The 19,637-nt window shown below is 36.4% G+C and overlaps 1 protein-coding gene across 1 annotated transcript in view; it reads right to left on the bottom strand.

Annotated features, from left to right (window-relative positions):
• LOC112693392 (transcriptional repressor scratch 2-like) overlaps positions 1-16,790 on the bottom strand; it is a 46,133-nt gene extending 29,343 nt beyond the window's left edge. The window contains exon 1 of the mRNA XM_025568433.1: positions 15,960-16,790. Coding sequence (XP_025424218.1) covers positions 15,960-16,137 — 178 coding nt within the window. The 5' untranslated portion in view covers positions 16,138-16,790. The remainder of the gene's footprint in view (positions 1-15,959) is intronic.
• Between the last annotated feature and the right edge of the window lie 2,847 nt (positions 16,791-19,637).

Below are 19,637 nucleotides of genomic sequence, written 5' to 3'. Positions count from 1 at the left end.
TGTGTCGCAGTATTTTCATCACACATTGATTTTTATACAATACAACTGACAGAACGATTTATTAACCATAAAACAATATTTGACGGTAATAAATGATGCAACTTTTTGAGAATAAAATAAAATGATATACCTCACTTTTATTTATTTAGGATTTAACTGTAATTTTATTTTTATTATTAAAACGACAGTCAATATTGTTAAAAAACTAAAAAAAGAGTAGTTCGAAAATTATTTGAATTGTATTCACCTTATTTAATGTACAAACACAGAAAGCAATGCATTGTTAAATTGAACATATGGAAAAATTTAATAAATTACGGGCAATATAATTCTCTTCTTCGGATTTCACGCTTTAGATACTTGTGATAGAAAGTAAATACTTAACATATTCTGCACATTACCAGTATCTACAGTAAATCCGGAACGATAGTTTTCTTGATATATGACGGAAGTTAATATCTTATCGTTCTCTAATATTAATTTAAATTTAATTACACTATATTTATAGATATGTGAATTTGTTATTTAGTATATGTATAATATACATATACATTGTATATACTATATTTTTTGATTTTATTATCATGTTTCATGTTATTCAAAACTCATCAGTTTAGTAAATTACAAGATCATCGATAAGCAATGTCTAAAAAATAGGAAGTTAGATTTCGTATTACAGTAAAAGTAAAATTAAAAAATATGTTTTATAATATAAAAGATTTAGTTACAGATTTTCTATGTCCCATATTATGCTATATGAGTCGTTATTATTTTTTGGAAAAATCAATTTAACCGATTTGTGTTTGTATTAATAATATTAATCATAACATTTTTAAGAATTGTGGTAATGGGTGATAAAGAAGTGAAGTCCTCTTCAGGTAAATGAAATACTGTCTAAATCATATGCTCTCCTAATTACTAAACACGCCACTGATTCTCTTCATGAAGACCGGATTGAAGCGGAATTGAGTTAGCTATTAACAATACCAACTTGATGCAGCTAGTTTAAGAACCATTTTGTCTACGGATTTACAACGCAATACGCCTATACGCGTACATAATTTGTTGTAGATTTATACGAAAACGATGGCTGTCTTATAATTATATTTTAATTAAAATTTCAATAACACCGCAACCAATATTTGTTAAGTTTGATGCATTTTCCTCTCGGTACTTGCATTAACACAACAATTTCGTCCACTTATATTTCATACGTGTAAGTATTATGGCTGTGACCATGGAAACACTTTACGTTGCCCTAGAAACTGCTGACGCAGACAACAACGTGAAATAACCTGAACGGTTAATCTGATGTACGGTCCTCGTACGCGGTAGACAACAATAACACCCATTCCATTATCTATATATATATACGTACCGCGTGCTATTTACTGGCTGGTTTACTTTTTGACGTATCTAAGCGGTATACTTTTAGAAAACCATACCATGAAATCCATCGACAGAAAATCGTTGAGCCCTTCCGGGTAAATCGAATAATATTACGATTTGTGTTGAAAAAAAAAAAAATCAAAATCCGGTTGGTCGAAAATGAATAGCTCACATATATGCTTACATACCATTTTTGAGGTTTACCGGGAAATGACTGGGAAATACTTGTAGATGGAGTGCGTAAGAATACGTAAAAATATTTTTTTGGTAAGTATAACGTAAAAACGTGTCGGAACTATAATTGTTATACGTCTTGTACGACGAGCGAGGGAAAAAACAGTATTTATGAAATCATCCAGAAGATCTTGCAGGTAAACCAGATACTAGCGGCAGGATCAATAAAAGTAAGAAACCGTGGATAAAAGTTTTTCATCGATATCGCAATATGCGTTTGGTATTATTATATAGTTAGAAATAAATTGATATTACTATGTGGCACTCGTGTTTAAGTGAAAAGAAACTTGTAGGAAAAATATAATGGGGAGAGGGATACAAACTAAACCGTTTGTCAAACGGTTCACTCTAGACGTTTTAAAAGGTAATTTCAGCGAGTCGACAACCTCTTTAATGTCGGTGTGAATTTTTTAAACAAGTTACTTAACATACACTCGCTTTGTTAAATTTCAATTATGCCTGTGAGTCTCATGTACAAAAACGATGATAAAACTTATATAATAGAAAAAAAAACAACTTAACTCGCGATAATCGGTCGATTGAAAAAAAATCCAAAGTCTAAAAACAATCACACGTCTTACAATCGAATTTTGAAATCGGTTACGTGTGAGAAATATATTCATATTTTACTTTCTCGAAGATCCCAAGGCCACGACAGATTTGTTGTTTTTAAAACAATACATTTTGTTTGATACTATGTTCTTTTGTGCAGCGTTATACTCTTAAAAGCGTTAAACTCTTAACAACGGATATTATATTCCGACTTCACGGGCTTAATGTTTAAATCGATAGCGGCCATAGTAGTTATGGCGATTATGTTTCATTTTTTTTTTCCTTTTAAATTCTCGATCACAAATGATTTGCACGGGGGAGATGCCACAAAACGAGCGTACGTTTTTAACGACACGATCGTTTACAATTAAGAGCCGTACGCGAACCAGCCGTGTGTCAACGGTAAACGTTTTCGGCGCATTCGCATCGAGAGTGATCCGTACACGTTATCGTAAACGCAACGTATAAAGAATTCATGGCGCGTTCACGGTTCATAGTCGTTGTGTTCGTTCAATGCAGAGTTTCCCAATTCAATTTTTTATTTTATCCCACGATCCCCTTCCGAGATCCTATACTCCGTCCTGAGTAAGGACTAACTCCGTCGTCCGTTTGGAAACGCAGGTTTAATGTATTCCCCGCGGGTACATACGTTATCTCGCACGGTCCAGCCCCGAAGACGATAACAACGGGCAGCTTTACGGCGACTGTTTTACGTGATTTCGACCGCGTTCGACCGCCGAAGATTTAATTCGCGTACGCGTCTATATACATATATATTTATATATATATATATATATATATATATATATATATATATATACATAAATGTACGCAGTAATGTGCACCTAATGCGTGTACGTGTGCGCAAACGTTACGCGTTATGTCCTACGGCGACAAACGTGCGCGAATTAATTAACTCGTGCCCGGGACGACGGTGTGTTTGTCACGAGTTACACTTGCACGGCAGCTGCTGTTTACATCACGGGGACAACAACAGCGGTAGTAGCGGCAACAACCGACACGGTTGTGCGACGAAAACAGTTTTAACATATTCCGAACGACGTCGAGACAAACGTTACACGTACGCGTACACGCACGACCGTACCCGTGCGCGTGCGTACGGCTTTTGCCCCGGAAAATTATTGTTCGCCTTCTTGCGCGAAACTTTCGGGCGACGGGCCGCCAACGCTCCGCCGCGTAAACGGTTATTAGTAAGACCGTGTACGTACACCCGAGTGTGCGACGCACCTCCCGGGACGGTTACACGACAAGAGCAAACGCGTATCGCGTTGCTTTTGCACGTGCGCGTTACGGAAAAGTTTTCGTTTCGCCGTCCGCGGAAACGGTTAGGCCTACGTGTACGTACGTGGTGGAGTGGGGGGGGGGGGGGCGGGGAGGGAGAGGGAGGGGGGGGCGGGGGGAGGGAGGGGGAAAAAAAAAAAAAAAAAGATAAAATAACACCGAGTCCGGGGAAAATTTATCTCTCTCCGCCGGCGGTGGCGCCCCGGGCCAGGGCCGACCGTGCGACAAAAATAGCGGCGCGCGCTTTTGTCCGTCTCGGGTCAACGACGACAATTGTGCGCTGCGCGGCCGTGCACGGGCGACTCTCCGACGATAATAACAATACAATACACGCCACAATAGTGATACCAGTGTAGAATTTATGCACACACCCACAGAGCGCTTTCACCGACCCGGCACTATTTATTTATTTATGCACGTGCGTTTGTACGTATTATTATAAAATATTATTGTGTTCGCCAAACAAACCAGTGCCGTACACGACCCGGTGCAGATAACCGCGGTTGCACATAAATTACCACCGGAATACGAGCGCGCGATGACGCCGCAATGTTCGTAATATATTGTAATGCGAGTTTCACGAGGAGGTGCGAAAAACAAGTTCTAACCCCTTTTTTCCTATTGTTTCGTTCGGGTGACAACTCCGCATCTCTTCATCACTCTCGCTGCCTCCCGCTCTCTGCCTGCCACCCTCTATCGCTACCCCTCTTTCTTTCGTGCTTTCCCCGTAGCGTTACACAAACACACGCCCGTTACGTGCGCAGCAGAATTAAGGTTAGGTCCGTTCTTTATGTTTTTCCACTCCTCCGCGCGCACATATGGTCGGTCGAACTGCAAAATGCTTTTCGTACAACAATAACAATTATTATTATTATTATTATTATTATTATTATTATAATGCGTGCCCCGGACAGTTTTATAGTTTCAACGATGCGGTGCCGCCGGACAACGAGCAGATTGTATTTCAGCCGCCGTTTTTTGGGTCCGCGTTCGCGAATTATTACGTTTTGCGGCTTTCTGCACCCGCGCGAAACTATTATTGCAATGATACAAGTTTATGGTTACCGCGTCACCCATCTTCCGCACATGCATCGTATTATTAACGACAACCCGATCGTGTACTGCGGTTACCGTTCAAACAAATATTCTCGTAAACTGTAAAAACTTTAGCAGTCGGATTCGAATGCTTCGAATACGATTTTATTTTGAACGGTCCTGTTGATGGAATGATTTCTAAGAAGAACTTTTTTGAGTCAGAATATTAACTAAATATGAAAAGTTCTTTATATGAATTTTTCACATTCTGTAATATTTGTTAAAATGTTTTTGGCATCCTAATGTCGTTTTGTACATTTTTTAAATATTTCAATATATTAATGATTTATATGAGTTCAAAACATTACACGTAACATTATATTTGAAGAAACACCTATGAAATACTTTTATAGATCGTCTATAGGTGGTTTAATTCGGTGATTAGTTCCTTGACTAACGTTAACTAACATTTACGTGTTTTTCGACGAATGGTATTATGTTGATTTCGAATGCAATAAGCCAAAATAAGCTTACAAAAGTATTTTTTTTTTTCTTAATTTCTGCCTTAAATTATTCTTGTGTTTATCAAAAGTATCAGGCTCAAAAGTATGTGATTTTAGTTTAATTAAATCAATATTAGTTAGTTTTTTTCAGTATTCTATTTTTGTTGCAAGAGATGAAACACAATTCGTGTTAAATATGATCGTATAGTTAATAACTTGAAATAATATAATTGAAAAAAAGAACAAACTAGAAGATGTGATGCTCTTTTCAGATAACGTTCGTCGAGTTAATTACTCGGATATTATGACTGAACGTCATAAGACTTTATATTGTTATTAATACAATATTAAATAGTCTGCAATAATATCGGCTAGATTCTACACGGACGGGTGGAGGCGAACGAACATAGTTTTGTAACACGGATGCAGCACGAGCGTTTTCACGTCAGAGTTTTTCGATTTGGCGACGATGATGATAATAACAATAATAATAATAATAATAACCATGTCTCCCACATATAAAGATTATAAACGGGCGCACGTTAACTAAATCAACGGTCTATCGGTGGCGTTGGCGGAAAACTGCTCCGCACGCGGAACGAGAACAGGATGAGTTGATAAAAATTGAAATAAATATTCGAAAATCAAATACTATATTATAATGCGTACCACGAAACCCAGCGAACGATGTAACGACGGCAGTGGTTATAATACATAATACAAAAAAAAAAATATTTATAACACAAACAGTGAACACTAGTGTACACTGTAGAACATTTTTATTAAATCAGGAGCTTTCGGCAAGGACTATATAGTGATTAACGAACTGAAAACAACAGCAATTTTAAATGACAATAATAATGAGTGATAGTATAACTGTAAGATAATACTATGTAAAATCACGCGTACGCGTTTGGTGTGTTGCGTGTTGGTCGAAAACGGTGAGTTCGAAAATCCGGGAGCGATCCCGCGGAAGCCGTTCGATCGGTGGATCGAAAAATCCTTCGTAATACGATCATTAACAGTTGTCCAACGCCACTGCCGTACAATATATCGCAAAACTCGTGAAACTAAAACGCCGCACAATAACAGCCGATTTCTATGCGCAAACGATTTGTGTTAACGCGATTTATGTCGTATCTATCGTAAATTCAACGCGAAGCGATCGTGTCTCTGACTTAAACCGATTGCGTTAAACGCGTGTTACCGTTCTTTTCGATTCTCTATCCTTTTCCGGCGCGACAACGTGTGGGTGGTTCGAAATTTTCGATTAACACATCCCGCGTACGGTATCGACAGGAAAAATCGTTTTTAATGACAAACCGGGTTTAATGGCCTAAAATCGAATGTTTCGGCGAAACTCCCGTACTGTATGTATCAAATTATATCAGTTATTACAGCTAAGAGTATAAACGACTGCACGGATATTGATTTTACCATCATGAGTGCTTTTTTGTCCCGACCTTAAACGCGTAAAAGCGCGTGCGACGCACGTCGAATGAGAAATGGACGGCATCGGAAAGAATACGTGATCACGGCACACAGATCGAAAGAAATCCACGACGCGTGACACCACAACGAAAGGGACGGAACAAACACGATCATCGAGAACACGTGATTAATTTTGCGCCTGTCCGTTTGCAGAAATTGTCCGTGGCAGAAAGCCTAACACGAGCCCGTCTCACGTGTAATCCTTCGTAGACGATAGTACGAACTTATGTCGTGTTTTTTGATTTTCGTTTTCTCACCACCATATCCCGGGGTGAAATATCCCTCGCACGAACCGTGGCGACATGGGGGCCAACCTCTTATAGTGTTCGTTTCGCAATTCGATAAACGTGACAAGCGTGTTACACCATCAACACGTAAGTCATAAAGTGGCGACCGCGAGGAAATCAAATTTTTACGGTGTGTATTCGAAAAGAAAAAGAAAAGTACACGCAGGGGTGGATTGACGTGTAGGCTTGTACCAAGAGGCACCTACCTTCCGAGTCTTGTTATAATGGGTAAAGATGTGATGTCGCTGTTATGTTGCTTTAAATACGATTCACAAATTCCGTCATGATAACTGAATGCCTACTGAGTTAACTGTTATTTCGTCAATATCTTAATAAATAATATTATTATTGCCATTTATAAACCGTTTTGCTTTCGATATCAAAAGTGACAGAATGTAAATGATGAACGTAACGAATACTTTTAGTTGAAGAGTCCATGGATTTATTTAAAAAAATACTGTTACTATTGCATTTACAAATTATTCAGAAAAACGTTCTCTCAAATGGATTCAAACATCTCTCAAACGCACAGTGTTTGAGATCTAAAACCGGATCGATCCAATTGAATACAAAGTTTATTTTAAATACAGAAAATTTACTTCATCAAAGTTTGGACTATAAAGGTATAAAAATTGAATATACTATTGACGAATGTCTATTGCCAAGATATATGTTTTATAAATTTGCGAAATGTATTTAATATTAAATAATGTAAAATTTGTATAGTTCATTTTGAAAAAAATTGAATATAATAACGGAATTTGAGTGTATGACATAGATATGAAATAATTCCATATCTAACAGAATTATTCTGTTATTATTTTATGAATATTAATCATAGTGACTTGAAACATTCACCAAATATTGATATTACCATTTGATAATTATTTCATAATTTTTAAACCTTTAAATGCAATTTGTACTTATTAAACTTGAAATTGTCGATTTAAAGTTAAATCTACATTATTAAGAAATAAAAATTAATTCCCCGGAACTCTTTCATGAAGAATCCCTTTTCGAGAGCAACGTTAAGAGGGTAAATACGTTAGTTTCAAGTTCAGAAGACTTACACGGTAATATCATTCATCCGTCTCTGTATCTCACCCGACCTAGGAATCTACTTCGTTTTTTTTTTTTTTTTTTGGGCGGGGTTTAAGTCACATTGTGCCGTGTTATTTCACGGTAAAAATAAAACACATTATATTTTATTCGTTTATATACCATTGAGATTTTAAATAATTGTAAAATGTTGATTAACGGTTTTCATAGCATTAATTATGACAACCACATATCATTATATAACATTCGGTCCTATGGTTAACGGTTTTATTTCGGAAAATGCGTTTACTCGATAGAACTGTCAAGGCTGTTAGCGTGCCCAAGGAAAACCGTTAATATTATGTTATTGATAAAATAATATCCTGGAATATTTTATACACGTTACCGCTGTATCGTGTCTTCGTCTAATCAAGGTCAATCATACCTCGAATTTATATGAGAGCATATTATATGACACGTGCAAGTGCAATACTTATTCAAGTGCACATTTGCGATGCTGTCGGGTTTTAATGGTAATCTGCTACCTCCACCTCGCAACACCGTCATCGTCTCGGCAGCAACGGACACAAAACGAGCGCCGGAGTACGCGTGATGGTGAACTAAAATGTTTCAAAAAGTCGATCCGACAAACGATTGAGTGTACAGAACCGGATACGATGTAAATATCGTTTATACATATCCATAACGAAGAAACAAAGCGAGACGGTACGTCATAATACATCGCGCACCGCTAAACGTAAACACGGCTGAGCCGTCACTTTGATGTCTCCTTGAGGAGAAAGTTTTATACACTTGAGTGCTGTGCGAATAATATTCAGCTGTCGTCGCGTAATTCTATTTGATATTGCACTGTATGTTCCCGTCGGCCGGCCCTCATCGTGCGACGTCGTCGTCCGTGTACCTACACGCGTACGACTGATGCAACAGCAGCATCAGCAATATTTATACACGCTAATAAACTGCGAGAGGATAATTTTATTGTGCTTAAGATTTTCAAAGAACTCGCTAGATTATTATGCGCTTGACGAGTGAAACGAACGACGGAGTGTATGCACAGGTGATTACTGCGAGACGAAACAATCGCGAGGGGAGAATGAGAGAGAGAGAGAGAGAGAGAGAGAGAGAGAGAGAAAAACACCGAGTCTTTCGTAAGGAAATCCGATTGCATATCGGCTGAAGAAAATATTGCGGGTGACAAATTAAACGTAGGTTACGCTGAAGGTGCTCGCGGCGTATGTTGATCACGCGTTGTAATACCGATTTCGATGTTCAACTCGACGCACAAAGCGAACCGGGGTTCTAATTAAAATATTGTGTATTACTACCGTGGGAAGAAAATTATTTGCACTATAAATATGTTCTGTGTGATGTCGAACCGAAGGAAAAGGACAACGAATCGATTTTAGAGATTTGCCAACTGCACGTTCCGACTGTAACGATCGCACAAAACAATATGTTGCGCATTTTATTATTTCGTTTTTAATAGCTTAACTGGGCAGTGTAGAAAAATATGGGTTCCGACCCATCTCTTTTTATTTGTATCTATTATATTTTACGGCCAAAAACTATAGACTTTAGTCTACAGTAAAAAAATATTCATCCAGACCCCGATTGGTATACCTTCAACTAGTTATAAAAAAAAAAAAAAAATTATAATTAAAGTGCAACCGTTCCTTACGCTCCTTCCATTTTTTTTTTTTTTTTTTTTTACTCTGAAAAAGACTTTACAGCATCATATAGTCTGGCTTAATTTAAATATTTTATTATTAATGGGGAAAAAAATGTTTAATTACACACACTTATATAAATGTATGTACGGTATTAATATGCATGGCAACGGTAGGAGTAAATATACTAATAAATGAAATAAAAGAGATTTTTTTTTCCTGTTTAGTATAATAAATGATTGAGGGATTATACTTGAAATGAGAGGGGTAACTTTTTTTTTCGCAATCCTGTAATAAAAATAGCAATTATAGCTGTACTTTCGTGTTAAGTATACGAGGAAAAAAGTGATTATCCAAGGATTACAACGGTATCTCTGTAACACAGGCTCGCCCCAAGACTTAGACTATATCATTACGATGAAGTACAACAGCGTCCAGAATAATTATCGTAGTTATTAAGCAATGGTAAATTGTACGTTTATACTATGATATGTGCAGATATCTACAGTTGGATATAAAAAAAAAGAAAAATATGTAATACATTTTAGAACTTAATACGCGTTATAGAAATAGTAATATATTGTTATCGAATATAAATATATATATAATAATAATAATAAATTTGTACGTTATGTTGTTGTTTGTCGCAATACGAGTTATTTTAAAATTTTTATATTTCTTATTTCCAGATTATAATATACACGTGTACCACGATGTTTGAACTAAACAATACCGGTTAAAACAAAGGTTAAAAAAACCAATTTACTCGAGATAATTAAGTTAAAACTGCAGGGATTTAAAATTAAAAGTTTATAGAGTACAAGTATTAAATTTGACTAGGTTATAAATTCAAAGTTACAATTAAGAGATTTATTAAACAAGAAAAAAAACGTTGATTTACTGTTTTAATTAGTATCCGGGCCGAATAAAAATTAACTTTACTAATTTTACACTTCTTATATAATTTATAATACTATTAATAGTGTGTACACAGTGTTAATATTTATTGCTTCTGATTCGCAAGACCTAGAGTATTAAAACATCAAATATATTATTAATTTTATTTTACCAATCATCTACTCTGAATATTAACTTAAGCCGATAAAGCTATGCAAAAACTTTATGGGTCATATTTACTACATGATCTATCGAATACCAATTTATATTCACTTAAATATCCCAATTGGTTAGATCTGAAATTTAGCTCTGAACTTGCACGGTCAAAACGAATTTATGGACCAGAGTAAAAAAAAAAAATAACTATCATAATCCTTTTACGCCGAGAATGTCCACAACTTTATTATTTCGACGCTTTTGGCGAGACCGTAATACAATTGCAAAAACCGAAATGTTTTCAAGTATACTGTTTTCGAAACGTCACCACGCCGGCAAAAAGAAATCGAGAGAACAATAGGGTTTTTCAATATTAACATACACCCACGTAACATGGTCCGTTAAAAATATATTTGGTCCAAAGTAAGCCACACGTGCGTAATAGACCGGGAAAAATACTCGGAATGTTCGAATGTTTTCGGAATCGGTAGTCAAAAATGTATTATTCAAGGTTGACGATGACCTGGAAACGTGACCCGTGACTGCGGAATCTATCTCCACGAACAGCCGCAGTATGTGTTTCGAAACACACCTGCAGTGGTTGGATTTCAACCGTCGTCGTTGTCGTCGTACACAAAAAGTCCATGACGACTGAAAGGTTTTGCCGCAAGTACTTCAGACGACACGATTTTTTTTCGGTCGCATTGAAATCGGTACGATGATCGAAGAAAAACAAAAATCCCATTACAAATAACCACCGAAACTTATACAATGACGCGTTCGTATGCATTGGTTTAAATTTTTTTTTAAATAAAAATAAAACCGACTGAGATGTCCTCGGTAAATGTACGGTCGAAATGTTGAAGGTTATTCATGCAAAGATATTAAATCGAACACGTTCGAAACATGCATGATAAAACTATTTTACCATCCGTATAACAGTTGGATAACGTACTAGTTTCGTTCTGACACGCTATGTAATATAGACATTTTTTTTTAATTTGAATTAATTAATTGCGACGAAACGTGGACATTGACAGTTGTAGATCGGTTATGTAGGTTATGTACACATGGACCGAGCATAATGCAAATTTATCAACCACAACAATATTACACATAAAACACATTCGAAGTCGCAAAAAGCGAAGACAGCGAAATCGATATATACGTGTTTTTAACAAAGCAGATATTCGCACAAACCGATCGCGATTACAAGTAGATTTTTAAGGATCACGCTTTTTACTTTGTCTATCGTATAACATAGGCGTATACCCAAGCGAAAACGAATGGATAGCGGAAAGCTTCTGTCACGTGACAGTTGCCATTGTGGCCACGCTGCCATACAATGGCGTAATTTAAATACATACACTCAGATGTAGACACACACACACACAATGAGCTGTTCTGTTTTTTCGTTCCACCAAACGAAACCACAAATGCTCGGAACAGTCATAAATATAGCGTCTGTAATAAAATAAATTTCTGAATATTTTTAAGTAAAATAAATTTCGTGTAAAATTACAGCGATGACGTCCGGTTGTCTGTAGCGTATCACCTATCCTCCCGTTGTGCATCCGGGTACACCCGTACGCGTTTCTATTGCACTGTAAACATTTTCGGGACCGAAATTCAGCACAAACGTTTTCTGCGAGATACGAGTGTCACGTTTCGGAAAATGTACCGTTTCCAGCACCGAAGGAAATCGTATAAGCAGGTTTTAAAAATATTACAACATCGTTATATGTCGACGGCGTGTGATAGATCGTATGGTTCAAGTGCGCGTGTATATATAGTATGCCGATTTTTTATCTGTCAGTTCGACCACAAGAGAAGTGCATACGTGTGCCGATTATAAAATATTGTACAATAACTGCAGTCACAGATTTTTGGGTTTTCCGCTAGTTGGTGGTACGGGGGGGGGGGTTATTTTTTAACACGTTTAACGATTAGAACGGTAAAACAATTGGAAAACAAATTACATTTTTACGGTTTCACGCGGTTTACTACTTAACATTATCTATTTGTGCATGAACAATTGAAAACAAAAACTGTGAAATTGAAAATTTTAAAACAAAAAATGAACTCGAACACCACATTATGATTTTTTTTTTTTTGTATAACATAATTATAGTCTGTAAGTCGTGCTTTACAACGTATCATATTAAAATTAAATACGACCACGTAAAGATTGCCGTACGGACGTACCCGAATCGGTTCAATTAAAACTTCCAAGTCGCATATTATTGGTATGTAAAAACAACTTAATACATTTGTTGTCGTTTACAACTTCGTTTGTATTATAACCGCGGTATAATCGCGCCTAACTGAATGACGAGGAGAGAAAAAAAAAAACGGTCACTCGATTTGTAGGGCCTGAACGGATACATCATATTGGGTATCGGGTAAATTGAACAGGACTCACAGCTTAGTCGTTATTAATTATATATGTCGCGTGAACCGATTTTGACATTAAAATATACTCGTATATATGAACCGTGGCTATTATTGTTAGTCCAACGGTTTTTTATTTTTTTGTTTTTCTTCCGAAATGCAGTAAAAAATGCGCGAAACGAAACGGGTTATTATTACCCGAATACGTTCGAACGGAAAACCGTTATCATGGTTAAAATATCTATAATTTCGTCGGAAAGGTATTTGTGGGTAGTCTGAATACCAAGGGGTCCACTGGTCGCGATTCGCATGTACGGATTAAAAATATATACGTAGTGCGCGATACGCAGAAACTCCGGAACGCATCACTTCAATTTCCGAGTCGATAAAAATACCGACGGGCGGCGGGTCAATTTAAAGCCGACATTGACGCCTAATCACGTGTAAAACGGTTTAAACGTGATCCTTCCACCTCGTGTCATGCGTCGTTGCCGGTAAAAACCGTATCAATTAAAAACAATAAAACCGTTACGAGAACGTGGTAACACTGGTACAGGTCGACCGGAAGCAGAAGTCCATCGTCGATAATTCTTTTTATTTTTATATCAATAAAACGGTAGGCGCGGCTTCGACGGCCGATTGTTGTGCACATGACATTCTTATCACGCACAACGTCAATTACCATCTGCGTACATTGACCGGTAACCATGTTAATAACGTAGCCGATTGTGATCGACTAGCGTTTACGTCAAAGACGTCCGTAGACCCTTTTAAATAGGGTGGTTGGGTGACGGGGGAGGCAAAATTCTCACATGTATTCTTTACATTTAGGTGTTTTCCTAGTGTGATATAAATAATAAATAACTAAATAATAAGGAAAAATGGCCATGGGAGAGCGACCGCCCCATTTACCTTTCTTGAAGGCGCTCCTGGTTTACGTCCCATTGATCGATTGGCATTGAATAAAATCCACCCGGCTGGTTGAAAATACGTTATGATACGATTATGCTAATCAATGTTTTTCGATCGAGACGAGATGAGCGCCACACTTTCGCAGATTATTGGATGGCATTATTACATGCGAACATAAAAACGATGCTATCGGATGATGCACACACGTTGATACAACCGAAAAATTCGTACACGATTCGTCAAATTGATTGATACGGCAACGGAGTGCTACGCGAGTATGACGTAAATGCCTATATATGTAATTGTCGTTGACGCAAAGAAGCCTTAATAATTCACCGTGTTATAATGTTATTTCATAGAGAAATAGTTCAAAATTGAATAAGGAATAAAAATTTGTTTTATTGAAAAAATTCATTATCAGGTATGTACAAAGTTAATAAAACTGTGACTGGACATGAAAAAAAAATCGCAACCGAATAAGAAATAATAAAGGAAGGAAAATACACTGAGAACAATTAGTCATTTTACGTGTAGGCAATTTACTATAAAGAAAATAAAAATGTATATTTAATATATTTATTTCAATACATAAACTGTTTTTTTTTTTTTTATTTCTGTATTAATATTATTGCGTTTTAATATTCGAACCTATTGTCACTGATTGTCGGTGAGGGGGGGGGAAGAAACAATGAGATAATTCCGTTATTATTATTGCGCTCCACTGCGTATACGCTCGCTATAGTACACACGGCGTGTGCTGTTGTTGTCGCATAATACCTGCATTATAATATGTATATAAGTTACCGGAAATGCGAATAATCCGGCACTGTTCATTTTGCCTACGCATCATAAATAATGCCGAAAAACACAGGGAAATTTAAATAATTATAACACGGACTAGGCATTGCGAATTCAATGCTCATTAGACAACGTGATAAGTAATCGATTTTGGTGTTGAGGTGTACTGATAGGTAAGAAGTCACGTACAGACGTGTAAGCCTAGAACGATACGCATTCCATTATTTTGACCATCTGCAGTCTAATTTTATCTGAGTACACTACGACTTTTATCAAATAATCGTACTCATAAATCGGTAATTTGCACGATTGACGTACCGTATGTCCAATCGTTCGAACCATTATCAGTCGACGAACAGCCATCGCATTTCGTGTAAACATTGTATATTTTCGAGTCCAATGTAAAATCTAAACTTTAAACAACGATTTAACATGATTCCCAATCGAAATATGAAAAAAAAAAAAATCGATAAGCTATTGGGATTGTGTATATTTCCTAAGACTACGCGACGTCAGACATAATGCCCGAACGATCGACGTTACCGGTTACATAAACGTGTACAACTGGTGTACAGTGACGGAGACACGGCGCTCCGGGTATGCAATTTCACTACCCTGGTGCCCGCGACGTTCGCCACCGACCAGCGTTCCCCGTTCCTCGGAGTTGTTATCATCGTAAGGTTTAAATCGTGAATGATTTGATTCACAGCTAATGGTTGTACGCACGGTGGTAGCAGAAAAGTGAAACCAAATATTCGTGGGAAATTAAGCATCAGCTGAGAATTAAGTACCTAGTGTATGATCACAAAATATCCATAAAAAAAAATAAATAAACCATCATAAAAATCGGTGATAACTGATACACAATAGTATACCGAACAAAATATACGTATCTTAATTAGGCGTAATCAAATAGATCACTGACATTTTATCGTTGAAAATGAATCAGATTATTAGCCGGGACCAATTAATCAACTACTTTCTTTTCCCCGGGACTCAACGCTTTCAAAAAGTCCGCGCTCTCGACGGAAAATAACGTTTCCGAAAAAATACCTGTCCGAAATCGCACGATAAGTCTACGGTGACGATTCCCGACTGTGTTCCTCGAACGACTCATAATCCCATTGTGCGAGGAATTTCGAGTTATTTTCCATGGACACGAATATTTACACTTCCCGGGCGACGTTTCGACTTGGAACGCGGTCACTTGGAACCATTTCCCATTGCGGGGAAACGAGTGCGATTTTTCGAGCGGGGGACGGACCAAAATGAAAAACAACCCTTACCTTTATGTTTGGACATGGTGACGGACTCCAGCGGTTTGTATAGTTTGACGGACGTGGGATCGGTGAACGGCGGCGGAGACTCTGTGCCGGATCTAGAACTGCACTCGTCCAGGTCCATCATCGACTGATGTTGCATTAATTTCGGTCCAAGTTTCTTCACCATGTAGCACCGGGGCATGACTGTTGTGCGTGATGACGATACCGTGGGAGTGGCGAAAATATAATTTATCGTCAGCACATATATATTTATATATTATGTGTGATGATAACGAAATTATATGAGATTATAGTTTTAAAATGGAAAACCGGATTTCTACTTTATATTGTACAAATGTAAACAACTTGAGCACTAAATGATTACGGACAGAAGGAACTATTGCTAATGCAGAGTACATAAACTCGATTCGTTCTGGTTCTCAATCTATGTAAACGTATTGTTTCTCGTTTGAAATAAAAAATAAAATTTACATCAACTGCGATTAATCGCTAATTGTTATTATTGCTATAATTTTTCGCGTACGATTTGTTCTTCAATTTGTAATACCTCGGGTTTTACCGAGTATTGAGCTTTTTTGTGCGTACACACGTTTGCGTTTTTATTTGCACGTGGGTTTACTTCTTAATTTATATTCTTTTTTCGTTTCTCCTTTGACTCGCGTGCGCTATATTTATTATCGCTCTTTGTGTTCCAATGAGAAGGAAAGTTCTTCGGATGCTTCGCGAGCAACAATGTAGCGTTTTCGGCCAGCGGAAAATGCTTAGAAGTAATGTGCTTCTGCTGTCCAAGGAAGAAGAAGATTAAGTTCCGCACGGAAGACTTCGTTGATACACCTGAAACATAAACACGTATTTGTCAAACCATGTACATCGTAAGATACGATAATGTAAAAACGTCGAAATGCAATTATTAAAAAATCAGTGATTCATGATGTGTCGCGCGCACAGCAATACTTATATGGTTCTAGATACTACGTTCAGGTTGAGTATCATTGAGAATCTAAAATATCGAGTATTTACACTAATGGTTTTGATCTTATTCAAGTAATTTTAATAATTCGTATGTGACATTTATTTTGAATTTAAAGAAGTCGTGTGACCGAACGTTGACGGTGACCCCGAAATAAATTTTACATCCAAATCGAATTAACTCAACACATATATATCAAATAATAAATGTTATAGTGTACATAAATATTAATATACATAATTAACCGGTTCTTGATAATCTCCGAAGATCGAATGATTCCGTACAATCATGAAATACATACGTTGTCGAAATTTAATAATATAATACGTTTAAAGAGCGGTTCTCAATTTTTCGATAGGAACACCCCTATATGTTACCAAGATTTTGAGCGAACCTTTTCTTATGAAAATATCATTAAATTTTATTATAAATTTAATGATAAATGTTAGGTTAGTTAGGTTAGGTTAGTTAACCTATGTTATGCTTAGTATAATATTTATATTGACAGTCCTAAACTTTTATCAACTATGAAATGTATATAAAAGAACACCTCATTAGTTATTTTATATAATGGATAGATTAATAATATTGTTGGCGACCCCCAGTTGGAGAATCGATGGTGAAGACGAATATATTACATGTATGCGAGTATAATACGTCGTTTCCTTAGAAATTGTATACGATTCAATGATAAATAGAAATATATTACTCCGTTAAATGACCCGTGTGGAATAAAAGTATATATTCACCGTTATTTATTATTTTGTGCAAATAATAGAATACTTATTTGAACGAAATGTACAACAGTCAGACGACTTGTAATAAAATATTATATTTTCACAACATTTAAATACGTAAGATCTATCTTATAATTATTTATTGTTTTTTTTTTTTTTCATTCAATTCAATTATTACATCTCTAAAACAATAATAAATCGAAAAAAATTCTGATTCATCAACAAAGTAATCCGTAAAATAGGTTTCGAACATTGTATTCAGTTGATACTCGAAGTAATAACGTAATTAGAAGAAGTGATTATGCATGTTCTAATAGAATTTTCTCGAAATGTTAGCACCTAATTTAATCATCTACCATACTTAATTTATAACATTGTTGTATACCGTGATTATTCGACGTTGACTGAAAGGGGTTTAAATTGTTTTTTTTCCCTTATTTTGTTTTTATTTTTTCGCTACAAGGACTTTGGACCGTTTGAAGCTGAGCGCAACCGACGACAACGACATTCGCAAGTCATAAATATTACAAAACATACGCTCGAAACGATATGAAAATATAATACGGTTCGATGTGCATACACGTAAGTTTGCAATTTTATTATTGATGTGCAGTTGAGATGCTGATTTTTATTTTATTTTTTCTTCGGTTTATGTTTTCGCTTTGCCCGCGTTCAGGCAAACCGTGATGATCCCGTTTTCTGTTCGGTCCTTCACGTCATCGTTTTCGTCGTCGTCGAAATCCGATAGCAATTTAACAAGGTGAACACGTCGTGAAACCGACGAACGGTCGACGAGCGAGATACCAACGCACAACAGTAGTGGTTATACATGATTTCCAAGGGGGGGGGCGAAAATAGAGCCAACCCTTCCCATCATTTATATATATATATATATATATACGGATTATAGGTATAAATATATAATAATGTTTATATATTAATAATATTAAACACTTTAACGTCAATGTATTATAAGAAATGATATAAATGTATTGACTTGTAAAATGTATCTTATAATAACTATAAAAATAATATTATTATAGTTGTAATTATATCGGTTGTGCGTGACCGAGACCTAGAGTATGATAAAATACAATATGATAATATATTATCTGCGGTTAGAACGAAAAAATATTTCACTGTCTTATCATGAGTTCGAAGATTTGCAGACAATCGCTATTGGCCCAGCGATATACTAAATTAAAAAAACCAAATCCCAAGGGGACGATCCACCTATCCCCCTTATAACTGCCACTAACACATGCCGTACCCTACCCGCGATGGCCACGGAAAGGAACACCAACGGCGGTTTTGGTGTTCGATCGAAAAGTGCGTTTCGTTAACGCGCACGTGTACCAGTTACTCTCGGTGTACCGTCGCGGATCTTGTCTGGTTCCACGATAATGCACAAGACGTAATGCGCGAGTTTACAAAAAAAATTACAATTAAATTAAGTTAAAAATATCAACTAAATATTAAATTAAGTATTGAGTATAATTAATTTTCCAATAAAAAGGTTTTTCTTGTTTTTGTTTTTTTTTACAGAGTTTATGTTAAATAATTTAAGTCTCTCCAAAATATTTATTACAAGCTGCTACTGATCGTGAGAAGTTCTGCACGTATCACCCTTGTGTGTCGTGACAGTTGTTAACCGATACGCGTATTTCATGCGAACATTTGCCCACCATGATCCACAAGTGTATTATCCCCCCCTCCCCACAGTAGTGATGATCGACGATAAACGCATAACAAGAAATATTCCTAATGAACCCTTTGAAAACACACGAAATTCAGAACAAGTCCAATTTCAACCTTTGCTTTGTTTTTTCTCTTTTTTTACTTATCAACGCATAACCGTAGTTCGTTAAACATCTGCTTCCATTTTTTTTTCGTCTTCTTCAGTCGTTATTTTCGCGTGTAAATCTGATCGATGAAGTTTCTTTTCGTCTTGAACATTCAACGTTCAAGAAGCGA

The sequence above is a fragment of the Sipha flava genome, unplaced genomic scaffold (genome assembly GCF_003268045.1).
Source record: "Sipha flava isolate LNK unplaced genomic scaffold, YSA_version1 86_pilon_pilon, whole genome shotgun sequence".
In the NCBI taxonomy this organism is placed as follows: Eukaryota; Metazoa; Arthropoda; class Insecta; order Hemiptera; family Aphididae; genus Sipha; species Sipha flava.
This window is presented reverse-complemented; position numbering and strand designations above follow the sequence as displayed.